This window comes from Hippopotamus amphibius, chromosome 1, assembly GCF_030028045.1.
Source record: "Hippopotamus amphibius kiboko isolate mHipAmp2 chromosome 1, mHipAmp2.hap2, whole genome shotgun sequence".
Taxonomy (NCBI): Eukaryota; Metazoa; Chordata; class Mammalia; order Artiodactyla; family Hippopotamidae; genus Hippopotamus; species Hippopotamus amphibius.
The window spans coordinates 75,805,800-75,826,184 of NC_080186.1; the positions used below are offsets into that span (position 1 = coordinate 75,805,800).

Below are 20,385 nucleotides of genomic sequence, written 5' to 3' on the forward strand. Positions count from 1 at the left end.
CCAGAGAATGGTGCCAGGTTCTAGTGGGGTGACCCAGATCAGCGCAGGCCTGATATTAGCCACTCCCACACAACTCCTTTCTTCCTAATCCACTTCTCATTCTCTTTGGGAAGGATTGAGGTCTCTGGAAAATGGCCAAAAAACAATTAAGGGAGCGGCCAACCCAAATTCTAAGCACTGAAAGCCACTTCTATTCACCCTCTCCCAGCTGAGGGGGTGGGAAAGGGTTCCCAAAGCCATAACTCCTTTTAGGGGGATTTAGAAGGCATATAAAGGCCCCTGGCTAAGGGCTTGCCTCCTCATTCCACACTTGGTGCCAGAACTCTCAATCCTCCACTGAGAGAAAATGTCCATCCAGTAAGTATCTCTGGGAGTTTTTTATTTTTTTTAATGCCTCAGTGTGTTGATGATAAATGGTCTATTTCAAGAGCTCCTGAAGAGGATTGATGACCTGTTTAGGGACGGCCTTGGGTGTTGCTTTATATATTGAAGCAAGTTTCTAGAATTCAGGTCTAAATTATGGTGGGATTTGTGTGGCTTGGAACGGGCCTTGGAAGCAGTTGTGATCGTGAAGATTTTGACGTGGCAGACCTGGGCTGCACTTCTTGCCTAGCCGTTTCCTAGCTGTGTGATTTTGGGCAAATTACTTTTTGAAGTCTAGGCTTTTCCATATATAGAATGAGTAGTACTTACCCCATTCTGGTGTTGTGAGATCTAAATTAACGAATAGCATACAAAGTCCTTTTTATGGTACGTGGCACATTGTAAGTGCTTAGTAAAAGATAGCTATCATAATGAGGCAGTGTTGTCAGAGCTCTCACTCTAAGAAGTTAGAAAATGGAGTCAAAGTGAGAAGGGAGAAAATAAATCTCATCTGACTATATTTAAAATGTACTGTAGCTCTTGGAGATTTGTGATGAAATAAGACGATGGGAAGAAATGATGGTATAACATGGGTGAATAACAAAGGATGATGTACTGACCCCCAAACCTGTGGTCTCCCAGCACATAAGAGGGAGAGGAATGAGACTGTCTGGGAGGCGAGAGAGTAAATGATGCAGTAAAAGCTGAGAGTAGTGACAGGGCAGGCTAATTCTGTGGGACGGACTCAATCAGGAAGAGAAGTGATGATGGTGGGATTTGTTGACTTGTCTTCAGAAATATAGGAAAACTGCAGAGGGCAAGCCCACTGTGGCATTAAAAGGGAGGTCATTTTCCCCTTTGTCAAAGGAGGAGCACTGACCTGGGCCCTTTTGCCAACCTAATATGTTTCCACCACCACCACCTCCCACCCCCCCCAAACACTGTGTGCTCCCAGACCAGGCTAGACTGGCAGTATGCACCACCATTGAGCAGAGAGCGTCTTTTCTCCTGGAGCTCTGCCTCTGTCTCCATGGACTTCCTGAGATTCCACATGGGCTTCCTCCTCCTTATTCCACCATTTCAGAGTCGAACATCCTGCTGGTGGTTATAAGAAACTGTTTGAAACTGTGGAAGAACTATCCTCACCGCTCACAGCTCATGTTACAGGTTGGTGTCACCTATCTTGAAGCCATCTTCTCTTTTATGTCTCAATCTCTCTCTTCTCTGTCTCCTTACTCATTGGCAACTCTCAGCATGGGCTCACCCTGTGGGCTACAGAGAGAAGAATCTGGAGGTTTGGGCTTTTTATACTAAGAACCCATTTCCTCTTTTCTTTACTTCTCTAATATAGAAAAATGCTACCTAACTGGAATTCCTTAACTCCTGGGACTATACTTGTCATCTTTATACTGTCAGTGCCTAGCTCAGTGCCTGGCACATAGAAAATGTCCTGTAAATGTCTGTTCCATCAGTTTCAGAGTAAACGAGTGCCTGGTGACAAGTATGTGGGAATATGACAATAAAGGGTGATAGGTTTCATGCCCATTATATCAGAAGTCTTGATTCTGGAGTCAGGCAGATGTAGGTGCTAGTCTTAGCTCAATTATTTTACTATCTAGGAATCCTTCAACAAGTTACCTAAACTTTCTAAGTCTCAATTCATTCACCTACCATAAACCAAATTTTACCTCATTGGGATGTTGTGAAGATTAAATGAAATAATGTAAATAGAAATATTCACCCAGTATCCAACACAAAGTTATCAATAGATGGTTGTTACCGTTACTACTGCTCTTGCTATCCAAAGGCACCATATGGCCCACATAGTATACTTACTTGGGCATGGTGTTATAGGAAGGGCCAAAGCCTGAGCAGGTCTCTTTCCTCCCAATTGCCTCTTCTGCAGAATAGAAGGGATGAGCCCAGTGTTCTTTCTCAGCTAGATTCTGGTGCTAACAATCTAGGTTCTAGCAGTCAAATTAATGGTGTGCCTTTTAGTTAAGCCATGCCTTCTTTTCAAATTTTTATCAGAAATATAAATCCTTATAAAGTTGGCTGCTGAAATTGAGCTGTATGAAATAATACATTTGTTTTTTTAAAAAATGGCAATGATTAAGCAAACACTGCCAAAGGCGGTACTTTTCAAAGAATCAAAGGGCACAAACCTAACTGTTTAGACTGAACAGCCTTAAGGCCTTTCTTGTGTGCCCCTCATTTTGCAGAGAAGGACACTGAGGCCTAGAGATGGCACATAGCAAATCTTGAACCAGAATTCAGGTCTCTGACAGCCCTTTGCACTTCCTGCCCCAGCAGGTGGACCTTTATCTGGACAGTAGCCCATATTCTCAAAGGAATATAGCTTTATGTTTTAAGAAACAGTATTCTTGTTTTTTCAATTAAATGGTTTGTTCTATAGATACATCTCTTTTTAGTAACTTGATCCCTGCTGCTAATCCATCCTATATATCAAGAAATTTGACTTTTTTCTTAAAAGTGAGACAGTAAAAAAGGCAAATGTATTGGTAGCTGGGGAAATCTGTTAGATGGAGAATCCCATTCTATTTGAGATACTTTTCCATGTCTCCTTCCAACCCTTTATCTAAACTTTGAGACGTTCCCACATTTCCCACCACTTGGTCTCCTAGTGAAAGGAGAGTAGGCCAGCAAGCATTTCCTGAGAGCTACCCTGTGTGAGAGCTGGGAATGGAAATCTGTGCCAGCTTTAGAAGTAAGAGGCTGCCCAGTCTGGCTGCTTAGATAATCACTGCTCCTTACTGGGGCTGAGATGGGCAGGGGTAAGAAGCAAGGTTCTGTGTCTTGCCCTCATCACAGGCAGGATCCCCCTCTGGCTGACCGGCAGTCTCCTTCGATGTGGGCCAGGCCTCTTTGAAGTTGGATCTGAGCCATTTTACCACCTGTTTGATGGGCAAGCCCTCCTGCACAAGTTTGACTTTAAAGAAGGACATGTCACATACCACAGAAGGTAAAGGACACTAGGTCCCTCTCCTCCTCCCAGGGGTGGGGCCTAGCTCAGCTCCTCCCTTCAAATGCTTTTCAACCTCCTGAACCCAAGAGGAGACTTTAATACTCGCCTCCACTCAGAATCCTGGGCCAGTGAGCCTGCATGGACACCTGGGAGATGTACTATGGGATAAAGAAGCAGCTAAGAACTAGGACTTTGGGGTTTGACATGCCTGGCTTCAAACCCTATGTCCCCTACATACCATTTACCAGGAGGGTGCCCTTTGGCAAGATGTTAATCTCTAATTCCTTGCTTTGTCATCTATAAAAATGAGAGAAATAAGAGAATTTACTTCAGGGCTTATTATAAGGATTAAATGAGAACATAGTACCTAGCCCATAGGAAGCATTTAATAATAATAATAGTTATTTTTATTATTACTAGACAATGGGTCTCTTGATTTCGCTCATTTTTATAATCAGAAAGGCCAATGGGAAGGAGGGAGGGGCGTTAGGAAGGAAACAAGGGCCAAATATGTCATAATAATACAACAAAGGGAAGCCTTCTAAAAACAGGAGAATGTTGCTAAAAGGCTTGAAGCCTTAAGCCATCACTCCAACTTCATTACAAAGATTTATTAACACCACAATAGTTTGTCTTATGCCTTAATATTCAGGCCTGTTAGCAGCTTTGTTGATCACCACAGATTTCAAGCATTCCAAAGAGACATCAAAAGGAAGAATAAATGGAGTCTTAAAGTAGTCAGGATAACTTGGACTGTAATAGAACAGAAACTGATCAGGGCAAGCAAAAATTTAGCTATGAAAGCATATTTTGGAGGTCAGACAAAGCCTTTATATGCCTTCTAAAGACCTTGGTACTTGTTCCTCTACATGAAAGTGCAAAATCAGATTTTAATTGGCTCTCCACATGAGAAATCCTAGGCAACCTATGCCACCTAGTCTGGGATGTGGTTCAGGAGGTCTGCCTGTGCAAGAGACTGCATTCAACAATATCTACTTTTTAAAGGAGCAAAATAAAATTTTTAAATGAGGAAAAACACAGGAGGAACATGAGGAAGATTGAAAGGAATATAATTCAGCATGCCATATTCTATACTTCCCTGCTCAGGGTCGATTGGTGAATTACAGGCTACAGGAGGCCCGAGGTCCTAGAGGGATGGGATGGGGAGAGTGGGAGGGAGACTCGGGAGGGAGGGGATAGGGGGATATATGTATAAATGTGGCTGATTCACCTTGTTGTACAGCAGAAGCTAACACAACATTGTGAAGCAATTATACTCCAATAAAGATGTATAAAAAATTAAAAAATAAAAAAAACAAAAAACAAAATAAAATCCTTGCCAGGTAATACTAAAAATAAAAAGAAAGAAAGAAAAGGAAAAGAAAAAGAAAAAGTCAGAGGTCCGATGTGAACTGCATAGTGTGATATGGAAAACACATGTTTTCTGGCTCTGCCCACATATGCTGATCACTTAATTTCTCTGAGCCTTTATTTCCTCATCTGTCTAAAACATAATCTTAAGCTCATGGCGCATTGTCTCTTTCTCCCTCAGTCACCCTGAGAAAGTTACATGACTCTCCATTCTTTATATTGTGGATATATGATTCTAACTTGATAAGGGCACATGGAATGACCAGTCTAAGCTCTCCATGGACTTTCCCTTGTCTGTGACCCTTTCCCATGTCTCAATGTCCTTCAGGTTCATCCGCACTGATGCTTACGTACGGGCAATGACTGAGAAAAGGATCGTCATAACAGAATTTGGCACCTGTGCTTTTCCAGACCCCTGCAAGAATATATTTTCCAGGTTACTGAAACCCAACTGCATGTTATTAAAGACATTTTACATTAACCCTTTTTCTCTCATGCCTTGAAAGTTACCAGACTGAAAAATCCGTTTGCTTCTGCAGGTTTTTTTCTTACTTTCGAGGAGTGGAGGTTACTGACAACGCCCTTGTTAATATCTACCCAGTTGGGGAAGATTACTATGCCTGCACGGAGACCAACTTCATTACAAAGATTAATCCTGAGACCCTGGAGACAATTAAGCAGGTAGGACACAGTGCTAAGATGATATTGCTCAGAGACTTAGAATTTGCAACTTAGAATTAAGTTGCTGTGCAATTTAATTAAGTCAACTGTGCATTTTGCTCTGAAGAATGTGAGAGCCAGATAGATTGTCTCAAATCCCTGCTTTGTCATCAACTACGAGCAATGCGATATAGGGCAAACTTTGTTTCTCCATCTGTGAAATTTTAAACATTTATTATGTGGATTGGAAGAAAACCGTATAAAGTGACTAACATATTTATTTGTGACACAAATATTTATTGAGTCCTTTCCATGTACCTGAACTCATGCTAGATGCAAAAGATATACCAATGAGTAAGACAACTCGGGCCCTGCTCTTCATGGTTTTTATAGACTAGCATGAAACCGGCACATTTAATATTGAAAACCCTACCATTCGTGGTTCTAGGAAAGTGTGTTGCACCAATTTGCCCCTTCGTATAGACCCTTCTTTTTAGAAATAAAGCTATATCTTAAATGAAAAAATATAGAGAAACATGTCAGCAATATTAGAAAGTGGGAAATTTTACTGAGAACTTAGGCAATCTCAATGCAGCATTCGATAAGACAGATCTACATTTTCAACTAATATTTATTAAGATGTAACTATTTGCAAGGCATAGTTCTTGCCTTCAGAAAACTTAACGTCTAGGTGGAGAAATCAAATAAATACTTAACTATAATAGAACACAGAATGTGATGAGTCCTTTCACAGAAGGAAAACTTTCTATGAAAGAACAAAGATTACTTCTGGCAGTAGTTGGTGGATGTGAAGTGGGGCAGGTCAAGGAAGCTTTAAAAGTCTTGCATTTGAGTTAGAAGTTAAAGGGAAGGCACAACTTCAATGAATTTGGAGAAAGAACATTTCATATACAGGGAGTACCATGATCAAACATGTAGAGGTGGGAAACTGGAGGATACAGAACAATTTATTTGGCTAGATTTGCAGTGTTTCACAATGGAGGTGGCAGTGGCATTGGGCTGGTGGTACTTCATCATTGTGGGGACTGTCCCACCCATTTCAGAGGTTTGGCATCCCTGATCCCACCCACTAAACACCAGACATGTCCTCAATCATTATACAAACCCCAAATGCTCCCCAGCATTCCAGCTCTCCCCCTAGGGGACAATAGCACTCCCAGGTGAGAATTAGTGACCTAGAGCATGCCATGTCAAGGGGAATAGTGAAAACACAGGGTAGGGTGAAACTAGAAGTTTGAATAGTGGACAAAAATTTGGAATAAGCTATTTAGCTGACGGGAAGCTACTGAAAGTTTTTGTTCGGGGAAGTGATATAAACAGAGCTGTACTTTAGTTTATTCAATCTGGAAGACACATGAAAAGTGTAAAGGGGTGGGGGTGGGGCAAAAGAGTTAAGGGATAGCTAAGAGACCAGTTAGATGGAATTGAAGACCAGAACTAGAAATTCAGTGTAGTAGGAATAGAAAGGAAAAGTAGTCCCAACACTGGGTCTCAATATCACAAGCTGATTTATAATCCCCAGAAGACTATTTACTAAGGCTTAACATATTCTCAATAGTGTATGCGCAGGTCATTTAGAGAAGTGCTGAAGCTGAGTTTCCAAACCATCCATTTGACTTTGACAGTAAATCAGATTGCCATGGTAATTTAATTGAAAGTGTGAAGTTCATGGTATGGCTCCAGAATAGACTTTATTAGGAGTCAGGTTTCATTGTGAGCAGCACTATACCCTGACTTCATATAAAAATGTAGTTTTAAAATTTTGAGGGTTATTTTTGTTTGTTTACTATTGCTGAAATAGCCTCCTAACAAGTGCCTTTGCCTCCAGCCTGATTCCCTAAATACAGCTTCCTTAATTCAATAGAAGCAATTTTTTTCTTTAAAATGCAAGTATAAATGTGTTATTCCATCCAATGCACCCATAGTTTCCAAGACAAAGTTAAAACACAGACGTTTGTGGCTGGTACATTTTTATTTCTCCTCCTCCATGTGTGCCCTTCACTGCAGCCATGCTAAATGACTGGTAATCCCCAAGAAGCATTCTCTATTTACAACTCTATACCTTTACATTAGGGTTCCTCCTCCCTAGAACACACTGTCATCCTTCTCCATCCGGCTAACTTCTACTCATCTTTCAAGCGTGAGTTGGAGTCATCACCCTTGGGAAGCCCGGCCTAATCTCCTAGTCTGGATTAGATGACCTTTCTTTACAGATATCGTTTTGCATTTACTGCACTGTATACCAGTTTACTGGTCTAATACAGTGCTATTAAATGGAACTTTCTACAACAATGAAAATGTTCTATATCTGCATTGTCCAAGTGCTATTGAGCACTTGGATATGGCCAATGTAATTGAGGAACTGAATTTGAAGTTCTATCTAATTATGATTAACTTACATTTAAATTGTTATATGCGGCTACCATAGTGGACAGTGCAAATCTAGACTGAAGTTCTTGAAAGCAAGGACCATCTCTGTTTTCCTAGACCCTGACACAGCAGCTGGCATATAATAGAAGCTCAAGGAATACTTGACGAATAACTGAATGAATGAATGAATGAATGTCTTGCCTGTTATTTAAATGAGGGTGCTAAAAACTCCCTATGCTTTAAAACATATTCTCCTAATCAAATAGAAAGAAATTTGGTTAGACAAATATATATTCCATCGATTATTCATTCAATAAATCTTTATTGAGCAGGTCCCAGGGAGAAATTCTAGTGTTCTGCATCCTTACATAAGTCACTTGACCTCTCTGACACCTCAAGTTCTCCTTATGTAAATTGAGAGATTTGTGGTAGTTTTGCGATTTTAATTTCTTATGAGAATCCAAGTTGAATTAAAGCCCTGAATCCTGTCTTCGAAAAGCTTTCATTAATTCCAGGAATTCATGGTTCCCCTGAAGTCTATTTAGGTTAAGACTTTCTGTACCAGATGAATCCTGAAGTTCCTTTCAGTTCCACATTCATTCTATATGTAAGACACTGGATTTTGTATTTAGGTTGTATCATACAAAATTGCCATTTTTATAAAATGAAAATTATTGACTATCAGCATACAATTCAATGTAATTCAATAAGGGGAATGTAAAGAAGATTCAGGACTCAAATTTGTCAGTGTTTGAAGACAACCTGCATATGCAAAAGGAAAGTAACCAACCAGAGCAATGTATACTCTACATCAATTGAAGATCTTTAAAGATTTCACAGGCATGAGGGGTCAGCATGGGAGTCAGAGGAGAGGTCTACACTAAAGATGGGACATACACAGTCTTGAAAGAGGGTAGGACCCAGAGAGATGGAAAGAAAGAGAAAGTGCGCTTAGGGTGAAGGTGCAAGTGGTAATGGTGAGGTCAGACTGAGGGACCAAATGTGTAATATAATCTTTCTCTTAACATGGGTGACATTTGTTCTCCTTCCATAGGTTGATCTTTGCAACTATGTCTCAGTCAATGGAGCCACTGCTCACCCCCACATTGAAAATGATGGGACTGTTTACAACATTGGTAATTGCTTTGGGAAAAATTTTTCAATTGCCTACAATATTGTAAAGATCCCTCCGCTACAAGCAGGTCAGTTTACCACTTTGACTCTTCTTAAAACAAGTATCTATAATGTGAGAAAGTTACAGGAAAAACAAGATGTCAGATCAGAAATATCAGGGTAGCACTATATGGACAGTTAAATTACTCTCAGATTTTAAGACAACTGCCTCTCACCCTTACCCTACCAGGGGACCAATGCCCAAGAGCACCATAGCGGGAAATGACAACTTCAAAATTGAAGTGGCCATGTTCTATTCTACTGTGTTTCAAAGATGTAGTGTATATGTGACTTTGAATATATAAGATTTAGATTCAAATATTTATTAAGCACTTATCCATGTGCCAGACAAATTAAGACTTTAAACAAACATGTGTATGTATAATAGTATACACACATGTATATGAAAGTGTACTAAGTATTTTGTGTGTATTTAATTCCCAAAAAACTATAAACAAAACCTTTTAATTCACATATATACTATAGAGAAAGTATATTAAAACTGAAGAGAGTACTCTTTAGAATTCTCCATTCATCCTCCATTCATTGCCAGAAATTTGATAATGATCTTGATAATAGAATTATTTGAGTATATATGGATTTTTGTTTATTATTGCTTGGTATTATTCTTGAAGTATAGACCTTGGACCAGCAGCATCACCTGGGAACCTGTTAGAAATACAGATCTCGAGCCCCACCTGAGGCAGACTGAATGAGTAATTCTGGGGGTGAGCCCATAGTTAGTATTTTCGGAAGCTCTTTATGTGGTTCTTATGTACACTAAGGTTTGAAGACACTGCCTTACATTAACATAAATTTTAACGTGCTTAAGAATTATTGTAAAGGGCTGTTGACTCAAAAGCACATATACCATAACTTGATAGATAACCTAAGAGATTATAAAAGGCACTTGACCATACCATACTAAAGTTTTGCCTTACTCCCTTGACTTAGAACCCACCTCCAGTTGTAAGATGTGACTCCACTGTACTCTGCCCCACACTGTTTCAGTGCACTTTCCAAATCTGCTGCTATTTGGATTTTCCTGGGTGATTGCAGCTCCGCATGAAATTTCTCTAAGAAATGCCAGTGACTGAGAAAATGGAAATAAACTCTTTAAAAAATCAAGATCTGAAAATGTATTTCTTTGCTTGCATAAGCTGTTCTAAATGCTTTGTATTTAAAAAAAAAAACAAAAAGAGGCTGTTCCACAGCCTTTTAAAACCACTTTATTTCAGACAAGGAAGATCCAATAAGCAAGTCAGAGATCGTTGTACAATTCCCCTGCAGTGACCGATTCAAGCCATCTTACGTCCATAGGTAACTTGAAGGCCTGCTATGAATCTTCAGGAAAACTCAAGTTTAAAGATCTTCTTTGCCTACCTTTGATACCAATCCTGATCATGACATTTTCTTGCAGAAACCTAAATTTAAATGTAATTAATTTCATGTAGGCACAGTTGATTCACATAACTGAGCATACCTCATGTGTACATATTTCTCTGTGGTTTGAGAATCAACCCTTCCCACTCACAAGTTTATTTCTGTTTCTGAACAGTTTTGGTTTGACTCCCAACTATATTGTTTTTGTGGAGACACCAGTCAAAATTAATCTGTTCAAGTTCCTTTCTTCATGGAGTCTTTGGGGAGCCAACTACATGGATTGTTTTGAGTCCAACGAAACTATGGGGGTAAGTCTTACATTTATTTGTCAGGTTTATGGTTCTGAAGAATATGTGTTTCATAATATACACACTTTTTTTTCTTTTTTAATGTATCAGAATATTCTCTTCACTTTTCAAGGTTTGGCTTCACATTGCTGACAAAAAAAGAAAAAAGTATATCAATAATAAATACAGGACCTCTCCTTTTAACCTCTTCCATCACATCAATACCTATGAAGACAGTGAGTTTCTGATTGTGGATCTTTGTTGCTGGAAAGGGTAAGAAAGGACATTGGATAAATGTTACATCTCCAGTTGTTCCTGGAAATTAGGGGGGTTTTTGAGAGATGCTGCTCTCAATATTTAATCTGATTACATCTAAAGGAGCAAGAAGTATGCTTAAGTCACAACATATGATTGAAAAATCTGTAGAGAGTTTAGATAATCAGAAATACAAACTGAACCTCAAAACCATAGTTAATGATTGAAAACTGATCAGGTCCATGAACCAGACCTGAAAATAAAAGATTCTGTGATTTGATAAATAAACTTAAACTTAATTTCACTCATACTCAACAAGATCCTTTATGGGGGCCTTGAACTCCACCTACTCTGGGTTTGGGGAAAAGAAACATGCTTTCCTCAGAACAGCAAGACACTAAAAAAGACAATAGCCCCTGAAGACACAGACAGAATGTGATACAGAAACAGAGCAGAAAGTGTCAAAGGCTGCTGTTATTTAGACATATCCATGAAGCAGAATTCTTTTCTCCAGGAGAAATGGCTCCAGTATAACTGAGTCTTTGGCAGTTTCTGGGATGTGGACTAAAGAACAGGCATGCACTTGTGCTTTTAAAAGGCATGAATCATGTCTCTAAAATTATTTGTAATTGTCTGTCCTCGTGTTTGACTTCTTATTTTTGCAGATTTGAATTTGTTTATAATTACTTATATTTAGCCAATTTACGTGAGAACTGGGAAGAGGTGAAAAAAAATGCCAGAAAGGCTCCCCAGCCTGAAGTTAGGAGATACGTACTTCCTTTGAATATTGACAAGGTAACCACACTCTACATAGATTTCAGATATAATCAGAATGCTTCATCTCTCTCAGTATTTTTTCTCCTGCTGTGTGTTTATACATAAAGTCTCGAAATTTCAGAGCTGGAAGGAACTTTAACTAATTCACCTCCCCACATTTTATAAATGAAGAAACTGAAGCTCAGAGGAGTGACATGACTTAGCAAAATCCAACTGTGGCAGAGTCAAAATGAAAACCAGGTTTTGACTTTAAACCTGTTGTTCTTTTATTTACAAAATCCTTTTAAAACTGATTGCAATCCAACTGGTTAGAACATAAGCAAAAACAGTGGAATAAGTGGCCAAAAAAGCTTAAAAAAAAGTTGTTTGGTAATCTTTGAAGGCTTTCGGGCTAAGCTAAAGGGTTTGTACTTTATATGATAGGTAATGGGGAGATAGTTAAGGTTTTTAAACAGAAGAAAGCCGTAGTCAGAGCTCATAGACTGGGTATCAAGTGTACTGACTCTTCTAGTTGTCTCTGCTGCTAAATGTCTGGCTTCCCTGAGCAGGTCATTCAACGAGCAAGTTACCCTGAAGCTCAGTTGCCTGCTCCGAAACCTAAAGAAATTAGACAATAATAACTGAGGTAATTTGCAGCTTTGATTTTCTAAAATAAAAAGTAGTGTGTAAGTACTATTGGAAGTGAAGAAAGGATGATGATAGGGACCTGGGATTGGAGACAATGAAAATCACTCAGGAGATAGAAAAATGTAATGGTAGTAGGAACAGACAAATAGAGAAAAGTGAGAGTTCCTACAGGTAGAATTAAAAGAATCTTACATTTGATAGGATGGCAGCATGAATTGTCTTAGACATGCAAAAGACCATAGAGATCCTTTAAGCCTATGTATCTAGAGTGTTGATAACTTTGGAAATAGGAAATGTATAACTTTTAATGTATTTCCTTTTCCTTTGCTTGTTTATGCAAATATAAGAAAATACAAATATATATCATTATATTTCTCATTTTTTACACAAAAGTAACTTTCTATATCCACATTTTTGTTCCTTGCTTCTTTTCTTTTTAAAATGTATATTGGAGATCTTGCTTTCTTCAACTGCACAGTGTTCTTTTTTGTGAACATACCCAAGACCCTCACCACTAAGCAATGAGTTGTTTCCATTCTTTGGCTATTACAGACAATGTCACAAGGAATAACTTTGTATGTATGTTATTTTATATATGTGCAGATATAGCAATAAGACTCTCAGAAGTGAGGTTGCTGGGTCAGAGGATAAATATATCTGTTAATATAGTAGTGAGGGGGGAGAGTGAAAAGGAGGAGCAAGTTTGGAAAGAAAAGATAATGTTACAGATCTCCTACATTAAAAAAAATTAATAATAGAAAAAATAAGATACAACATAGTAAAACCATTCAAGTTACAGTCACATAGGTAATATGTTTGACGTCAACGTTTGAACTTATTGTATGCATATATAAATATCTATGCCTGCACACATGCCGCTTTCTCCTTCCCAACGTCACCACGAAGTGCCTTGAGGCCTCACTTCACAGAATCTCACAAAATCCATTTTTCACCTCCCATCTCTTCCCAATCCCAAAAATCTTTCACTACTTTCTTTTAATTCATTGTACATCACCATGTTCCTTCCATCTTCTTTCTTTTACCAAAAAATCTGACACTCTAAGACACTAGTCTCTTCAGTGGCAATTTCCAGGGGTAGCAGTTGCTCCTCTGACAGCCCTACTACCACTGGGCCTGGGGTTGGAGTAGGTGTCCTCTTTGTTCCACTTTGCTGCCTCTAGACCATGGTTCCTTCCACCCACCCTTAAAATCTCCCAATTTCAAATCTCACTTTGGCTAATTATGTAGCCAAGTGGTATTATATATTTACATATACACACCCCTCATTATTATTCTCACCTATTAACCACCAGTCCTTGTTTCTTCTGGCTCAGTGTCACACTCGCCTGATCTACTTCTGACTCTCAGTGGTTTCAATATACACATCATAGGTGTTTCTTCCAACAACGGCCTCTCAGTTCCACTGATTCTGTCTTCCATTCTATCTCAGCCACTCACTCCCCACAGTCATACAATTGACCTTAACATTACCTTTGACTGTGCTTCTACCATAACCTTGGTTTCATGCATGACACATTCTGACTACCACCTCTAATTTTTCAAGATTACTCACTCTATTGCAATTCTCACCAGGAACCTCCAATCTATTGAACCTATTAAAACCTATTACCTTCTCACCATCTCTCACTCCCTCGAAGACTTACCCCCCCTCCTTATTCCATTAAAATTTCATGGTCAATCATTGTAATCACCCCCTTGAGGAGATCCTCATTTCTCTTGTCTCTTTCTTACTTTATAGAAATTATTTGTCAAAATCCTAATCCTAGTTAAATTCAGCTCTTCACCCACTCCATGCTTGTACCTCTAAGGCTGAAATTAAGTGCGAAAAACACGCAATTGTGTTAATTGGCCCATTTTTAAATACATGACCACAAACTTTACTGTTACATTTCCCAACTTCACTTTCCTAGTTAAATATTTCACACCCTCCTCTCTTCAAACTTCTAACACCTCCCACCTCCACACTCATACTCAACTGATGGCTCTGCTTCCTACTTTACTGAAACAAATGAAAGAAATCAGAAAAGAACGTAGTCTCCTGCCACCACATCTACCCACCCACCGGCATCTGTACTCATACTGAATTATGCACTGTCCTATTCAGAACTAGTCTTTCCCAACCTTCCTCACCCACTCCAGGACATCACTCTACAATTCTCCCCCTCTCTCATATATCTCACGGTCCTGCCATTTTCATTAAATCACTCATATCATGCTATTATTTTGCCCTCTTACAAAATCCTTCTCTTGAATCTTCTTGCCCCCACCAGCTCTCCCCTCATTCCTCTCTTGAAGACCCCTTAATGTTGGAGGGCACCAGAACTCAGCCCTTTGTTTTTTCTTCTATTTGTACATTCACTCCCTTTGTAAAGACACATGCCTTAAAGCAGCTTACACTTTCATTTCCAACTTTCCTTTTAACTCAAGGTTCTTATGTGCTACTGCCAATGCCATGTGTTTATTTTGATGTCCAATAAAAACCTCAAGTTTAGTAAGACAAAACCTAAACTCTTTCTCTTCCCCTACCAAAAACTTTATCCCACCTTCAGTAATCCCCATCTTTGGTGTGACAACTCCAACTTTTAATTATTCAGGCTGAAAACTTTGGAGCCATCCTTGACTCCTTTCTTCATTTCATGCCTTTTCCCCACCCCATATCTTATCCATCAGGAAATCCTCTTGCCTCTACCTTACACTCCTCACTGACTTCAATGCTACTACCCTAGCCTGAACCATTGTTTTCTTTTGACTGGACTACTTCAAGACAAACTGGTTCCCCTTATTTGACTCTTGCATCTCCCCTACTCTTAAAGATGATCGCGACGGAGCAGTCAGGGTGATTCTTTTAAAAATAAATTATAGCCTGCCAATACTCTGCTCAAAACCCTCCAAAGACTTCCTATCTCTTGCTCACAGAAAAGACCAAGTCCTCACAGTGACCTATCAGGCTCTACACAGTCTGGCCCATTACCCCTCCACTCTCCTCTCCTGCTCTTCTCCCCCAAGCTCAGCTCAGCCACATTGGTCTCTATAGTGCTCTTCAAGGACCTTTGGCATACTCCTACCTCAGGCCTCTATAGGTAGCTCTCTCTGCTCAAATACTGTTCCCCAGATAACTGCATTGCTAGCTTCCTTCACCTCCTGCAAGTTTTATCCCAAATGGCACCTTTTTAGTGAGGCCCACCCTGACCACCTACTAAAATTACAACTCACCTACCCTCCACACTTCTGATCCCCTTTACTCCACTCTATTTTTTCTCCTCACATTCATTATGTACTAAACACTTTATCTATTATTTATATTTATGTAGTTTATGTTCCCAAATTAAAATGTAAACTTCATGATGACGGGAACTCTGTTCTCTGAAATATCCCAAATGCCTAGAATAGAGGATAACACAAAACATGTATTTAAGTATTTGATGCAGGTATTACTAAATGAATATGTTCTTTGAAAGAGCTGATATTCATTCCTTTCATAAAATAACCTGAAAAATCTCATGGGAGCAGTCTGGGTGACAAGAGATCTTAGAAAACATCTGGTCAGTAGTTCTTCAATTTGTTTTCTTTTTTGATAACATGACAGTATGATTTTGTTTTCAAATAAAATAAAAATATGGCTTAACTATAAAGGAGATAAACACTGTGTGGATACCTAGAGGTTGAAGATTTTTTTGTCCTGCAGACAAAATATTTATTTTTCCAGAGCCCCATCCTCAGAGCCCTAAATTTTCTCTGAGGTCAGTCTCATTTCACTGATGAGAAGACTGAAGGCCTGTGAGGTTATGTGACTTTCCCAGTGACACACAGCCAGTGACTGACATGGATGCAGACAGCTTTCCCAGTAGTGTTCCTGGGATCCCCTTTCTAGATTTTTCTGCCCTTCCTCTCCCTACATGTTGACTTAAGACATGAAGAACTCTGCAGACAAAACTTCGGAAAACTGTATTTATGGCTGCTTGATTTTTCTTTCCTGCTCACTGAAGTTTCTGTTATCCTCTTTCTTAGGCTGACACAGGCAAGAATTTAGTCACACTCCCCAACACAACTGCCACTGCAATTCTGTGCAGTGACGAGACCATCTGGCTGGAACCTGAGGTTCTCTTTTCAGGGCCTCGCCAAGGTGAGGTGATTTAGGAAAAAACTGCACATGAGAGAGAACACAATGTTCCATTCAAAGAGATTAACTGAATTTTCCTAAGCACGTGCTCTATTTTGTAGCATTTGAATTTCCTCAAATCAATTACCGGAAGTATGGTGGGAAACCTTACACATACGCATATGGACTTGGCTTGAATCACTTTGTTCCAGACAGGGTAATTAATCCAACAGTGCTTTGAGTCATATGCTAGTCGAGTAAAGCATATTGACTGATTGACTGATTGATTTTTTTCTTTCTTACATGCAGCTCTGTAAGCTGAATGTCAAAACTAAAGAAACTTGGGTATGGCAAGAGCCTGACTCATACCCCTCAGAACCCATTTTTGTTTCTCACCCAGATGCCTTGGAGGAAGATGACGGTAATGAAAGTAATAGATGTCTCTGACCGCTTTCTTGTTTATTGAAGTTCATATAGTTAGTCAACTAGGAGACGAGTTATGTTGATTTATTTCCCTAAAGTTCAGAAATAATCTTTATACTATTGAATGGGACAGCAGTAAAGAATTTCAACTTATTTGAAAATAAGTTTTATCTTATGGTCAGGTTTCATCTGGTCCTGTTGGAAAAATCCTAAAGCACCCTCTGGTGTCATGATGGAGCATCAGTGTCTGCTCTAGATGAAGGAGACGAGGGAGAAAGAACAGTATGCAGTCTAGGTTTTTGCCTCTCCTGACCTAGATACATTTCTGAAAAGGGATAGAATTCAAAGAAGGGAAACTGAGTATTCTAACAGATCCAAGAGAATGAGAATAAGGCTTTGCGATTCTGGTTTTGGTTTTTCCTTTTAGTAAGCTGGGGCTAGAAAGGGGTCTAGAGCAAGTACCTGTAAACTAGCAACTCAATTACAAAGAATCAGTCTTAGTTAACTATTGGTTAGCCAGGACAAGGAGGTAGGTTATACTCTCTGGGATTAAAATATGGAAAACCACAGAGAAATGAATAAAATAAAGAATTGTAGAGCCATTTTACACTAAGTGATTTTACATATACAGCCCATCCAATCAAAACTGCAAAAGGTTTTTTTCTTATTTTGTTTGAAGGAAGGAAGGAAGGTTCCAGCTATTCCTTCGAAATTATAGAAATAACATACCTTACTGTTTCCAAAGTCCTTTTTTTTTTTTTTTGGCTGCACTGCTCAGCTTGTGGGATCATAGTTCCCTGACCAGGGTTTGAACCTGCTCCCTCAGCAGTGAAAACATGGAGTCCTAACCATTGGACAACCAGGGAATTCTCAGGCTTTTAATATACATTTTTCACCTGATTATCACAATATTTTTTTTTACAGTAGGTAGAGCAGGTGCTAAATGTTATGATACAGATAAAAACACAGAAACATTCATTAAATAAGAATTTAATGAATACTTACTATGTTCTAATCATTGTAGTAGGCAATTGGAATACAACAGTGAGAAAGACCAAAACGGTCACTCTCTTCCTGGAGCTTATAGTCTATGGGACATCAAAAATTTTAAATCACTTTCAGGGTTGCCACACAGCCAGGTGGTAGAAGAGTCAGAACAAGATATCAAGTCATCTGCTTTTCTTTGTCAACGTAATGCCTCTTGTATTATTTCAATGACATTTAACCTATGGCTCTGGGCTTTTTTTATTTTTAATTCAACATTGCCTTATTAACTTCTGATTAACAGGTATAGTTCTGAGTGTGGTGGTAAGCCCTGGAGCAGGACAAAAGCCCGCTTATCTCCTGATTCTGAATGCCAAGGACTTAAGTGAAGTTGCCAGGGCTGAAGTGGAGATTAACATCCCTGTCACCTTTCATGGACTGTTCAAAAAATCCTGAACACATTTTAGCGTAATATGTTTCTGGTAACAAAACCCAGAAAAACACAGTCAGGTCTGCAATTAAATTCTGTTCAGTTTTAGCCTGCTGTATATAAGGGTTTTAACTTGCAGATGCACACAATTTTGCAGTGTTTTACAGAAAGCACAGAGTTGAGTAAACAATTCCTTTTAAAAAAGTGCATATTTAGATAATCATAATTTCTCTGTGAGATAGACACATCATAACTAAAAACTCTTTATATATTTAGTCAAATAGCAAATGAATGTGGATTTACTAAACTGTTTTTATTCCTATTATAAAAGCATATTTTAGGTACCTATCTGCTCCAATTATTTTTTAACATTTAAAAGCCAAAGTCCTCTACACCTGATTGTATGTGGCTTTGCTGAGTCAAGGCAGTATCTTGCAAAAAGGCTTAATTACTAAATGTCAGACCAAATTTTTTCTCAAACCAGGGACTATTATCTAAGACAATCACTGTAATTGTATGCATGTTATTGTTCAAAGATTCTCAAGTTTTATAAACTTTAATATTTCCATTTAATATAGGCAGTTACCACTATTTCTGATTTTACAATGAGTAAACCTACCTTTAATCCACTGAGGGCTCTCAACCAAATAATTTCTCAGAGATTAAGTTATCTATTAAAAGCTTACATAACAATTACAGATAGCAGTGACTGTAATTTTTTTGAAAAACAGCATAAAATACAAATATAATTTCTGTTTAAAATCAAAGTATGGGGTAATAATGTGGGGGGATTTTACTTTGTTATCTGTTCTGCTTAATTAAATTTAAGCACTGTGCAATCACCTGAAAGTGAAAAAAGAGAAAATATTGTCATTAACATTCCCATATTAATATATTTTAAGCACTTTTGTTTTTAAAATTATTCTCTTCTGAGCTCTCTCATATTGCAAAAAAAAAAAATGAAGATTGACAAAAATTTTTATTCTATATCTTAATCCTGGTATCTATTTTATGCTCAAAAGTATTACATATCATTGTATTTAAGATGATCAGCATTGTGTTTGACTAAGTAAAAACAGCTTGAAGGAACAGACTGACTATGGTACTTGATGCATCCATTTGATTTCTTTACTTAGATAAAATGCAAACTCATTTTTTTAAATTATAAATACTCATTAAAACATACTTTTCAAAGAAAATCTAAAATTACAGAAAAGTGGAAATTATAAAGTAAAATCATACAGAGCTCATCTAAGCTCAACTACTGGTCTTTTCCATCATTTTTCCCCCTGTGGATTTTTAATATAATCATTATTTCTTTGTGGATAATTACTAGGTAGACCTAGATGTCTCAAAAAATAGAAAAAAAAAATGCCAGAAAATAACATGGAATATGTGACTATAGATAAACACCAGTCTGTTGTTTTTGTCTCTAGACATGGCACAAGAACATAATTCCACAAAGGCTATTTATCCACTTCTTTTAAAAATGCAGAAAATAAATTACTGAATAATTAGTAAGCTTTATACTTATTTAAGTGAATTCCTAAAACCATCACTTCCTACACTTGCCAATCAGTCCCTGCCTTCTTGCCATTCCTTTTCCATAAGCAAGTCTGGCAATTCAGTGTGCCCACTTCTGTTGCAAGGTCCCGTTTTGAGCCCTGTGCTCTGTGGAGATCGCCACAGTGTTGAGAAGGAAGAGAGACACATCTGACTAAAATAACATTCTGTCAATACCATTTCACCAAAATTGGAATTATCTATATAATCATTGCTAATATTATACAAAGAAGGCTTAGGAGCTGGTTTTCAAGCGCAAAGATGGAATATGAGCTTTGAAAACTTATATTAGAATAAGAGAGATTTAAAAGCCAGGCAAGGATTAACTTGGAAATTCAGATTGAAAAAATTAAGTAACCTGGTTTCTAAGAATCAGAGGCATTCATCTAGGGGATCTGGAGAATCATGTCCCATCCATAAACAAATAAACCTGTTTTAAGGGAAAAATTCAATTGAATTAAGATAAATAAACCTATTAATAAGTAGTTATTTTTAAAATAAGTTGTTTGAAGTCAACTTTTTTCCATTTGGGGAGCCTTAACTTTGTCATAGCCAAAGGGAAAGGATAATAACATCTTTGACAATAACAAAA

At 38.3% G+C, this 20,385-nt stretch overlaps 1 protein-coding gene across 2 annotated transcripts; it reads left to right on the forward strand.

Moving 5' to 3' along the window:
- Positions 1–307: 307 nt before the first annotated feature.
- RPE65 (retinoid isomerohydrolase RPE65) lies at positions 308–19,230 on the forward strand. Of its 2 annotated transcripts, XM_057747821.1 has the most exons (14): positions 308–357; positions 1,448–1,530; positions 3,196–3,346; positions 5,049–5,156; positions 5,260–5,401; positions 8,826–8,973; positions 10,183–10,264; positions 10,503–10,635; positions 10,748–10,887; positions 11,535–11,664; positions 16,303–16,417; positions 16,516–16,610; positions 16,703–16,814; positions 18,105–19,230. In XM_057747821.1, the coding sequence occupies exons 1-14, from the start codon at positions 347–349 to the stop codon at positions 18,254–18,256; spliced, it is 1,602 nt and encodes a 533-aa protein (XP_057603804.1). In that variant the 5' UTR covers positions 308–346; the 3' UTR covers positions 18,257–19,230. The 2 variants fall into 2 exon arrangements, with proteins under 2 accessions (XP_057603804.1, XP_057603814.1); XM_057747831.1 differs by lacking the exon at positions 5,049–5,156 and having other exon boundaries at positions 18,105–18,256.
- The last annotated feature ends 1,155 nt before the right edge of the window (positions 19,231–20,385 follow it).

Excerpts from the sequence above, each read along its gene's own strand:
- RPE65 (XM_057747821.1), top strand. Across the intron at positions 10,265-10,502 it reads AAGCCATCTTACGTCCATAG|TTTTGGTTTGACTCCCAACT; the intron begins GTAACTTGAAGG and ends GTTTCTGAACAG. Across the intron at positions 16,611-16,702 it reads ATCACTTTGTTCCAGACAGG|CTCTGTAAGCTGAATGTCAA; the intron begins GTAATTAATCCA and ends TCTTACATGCAG.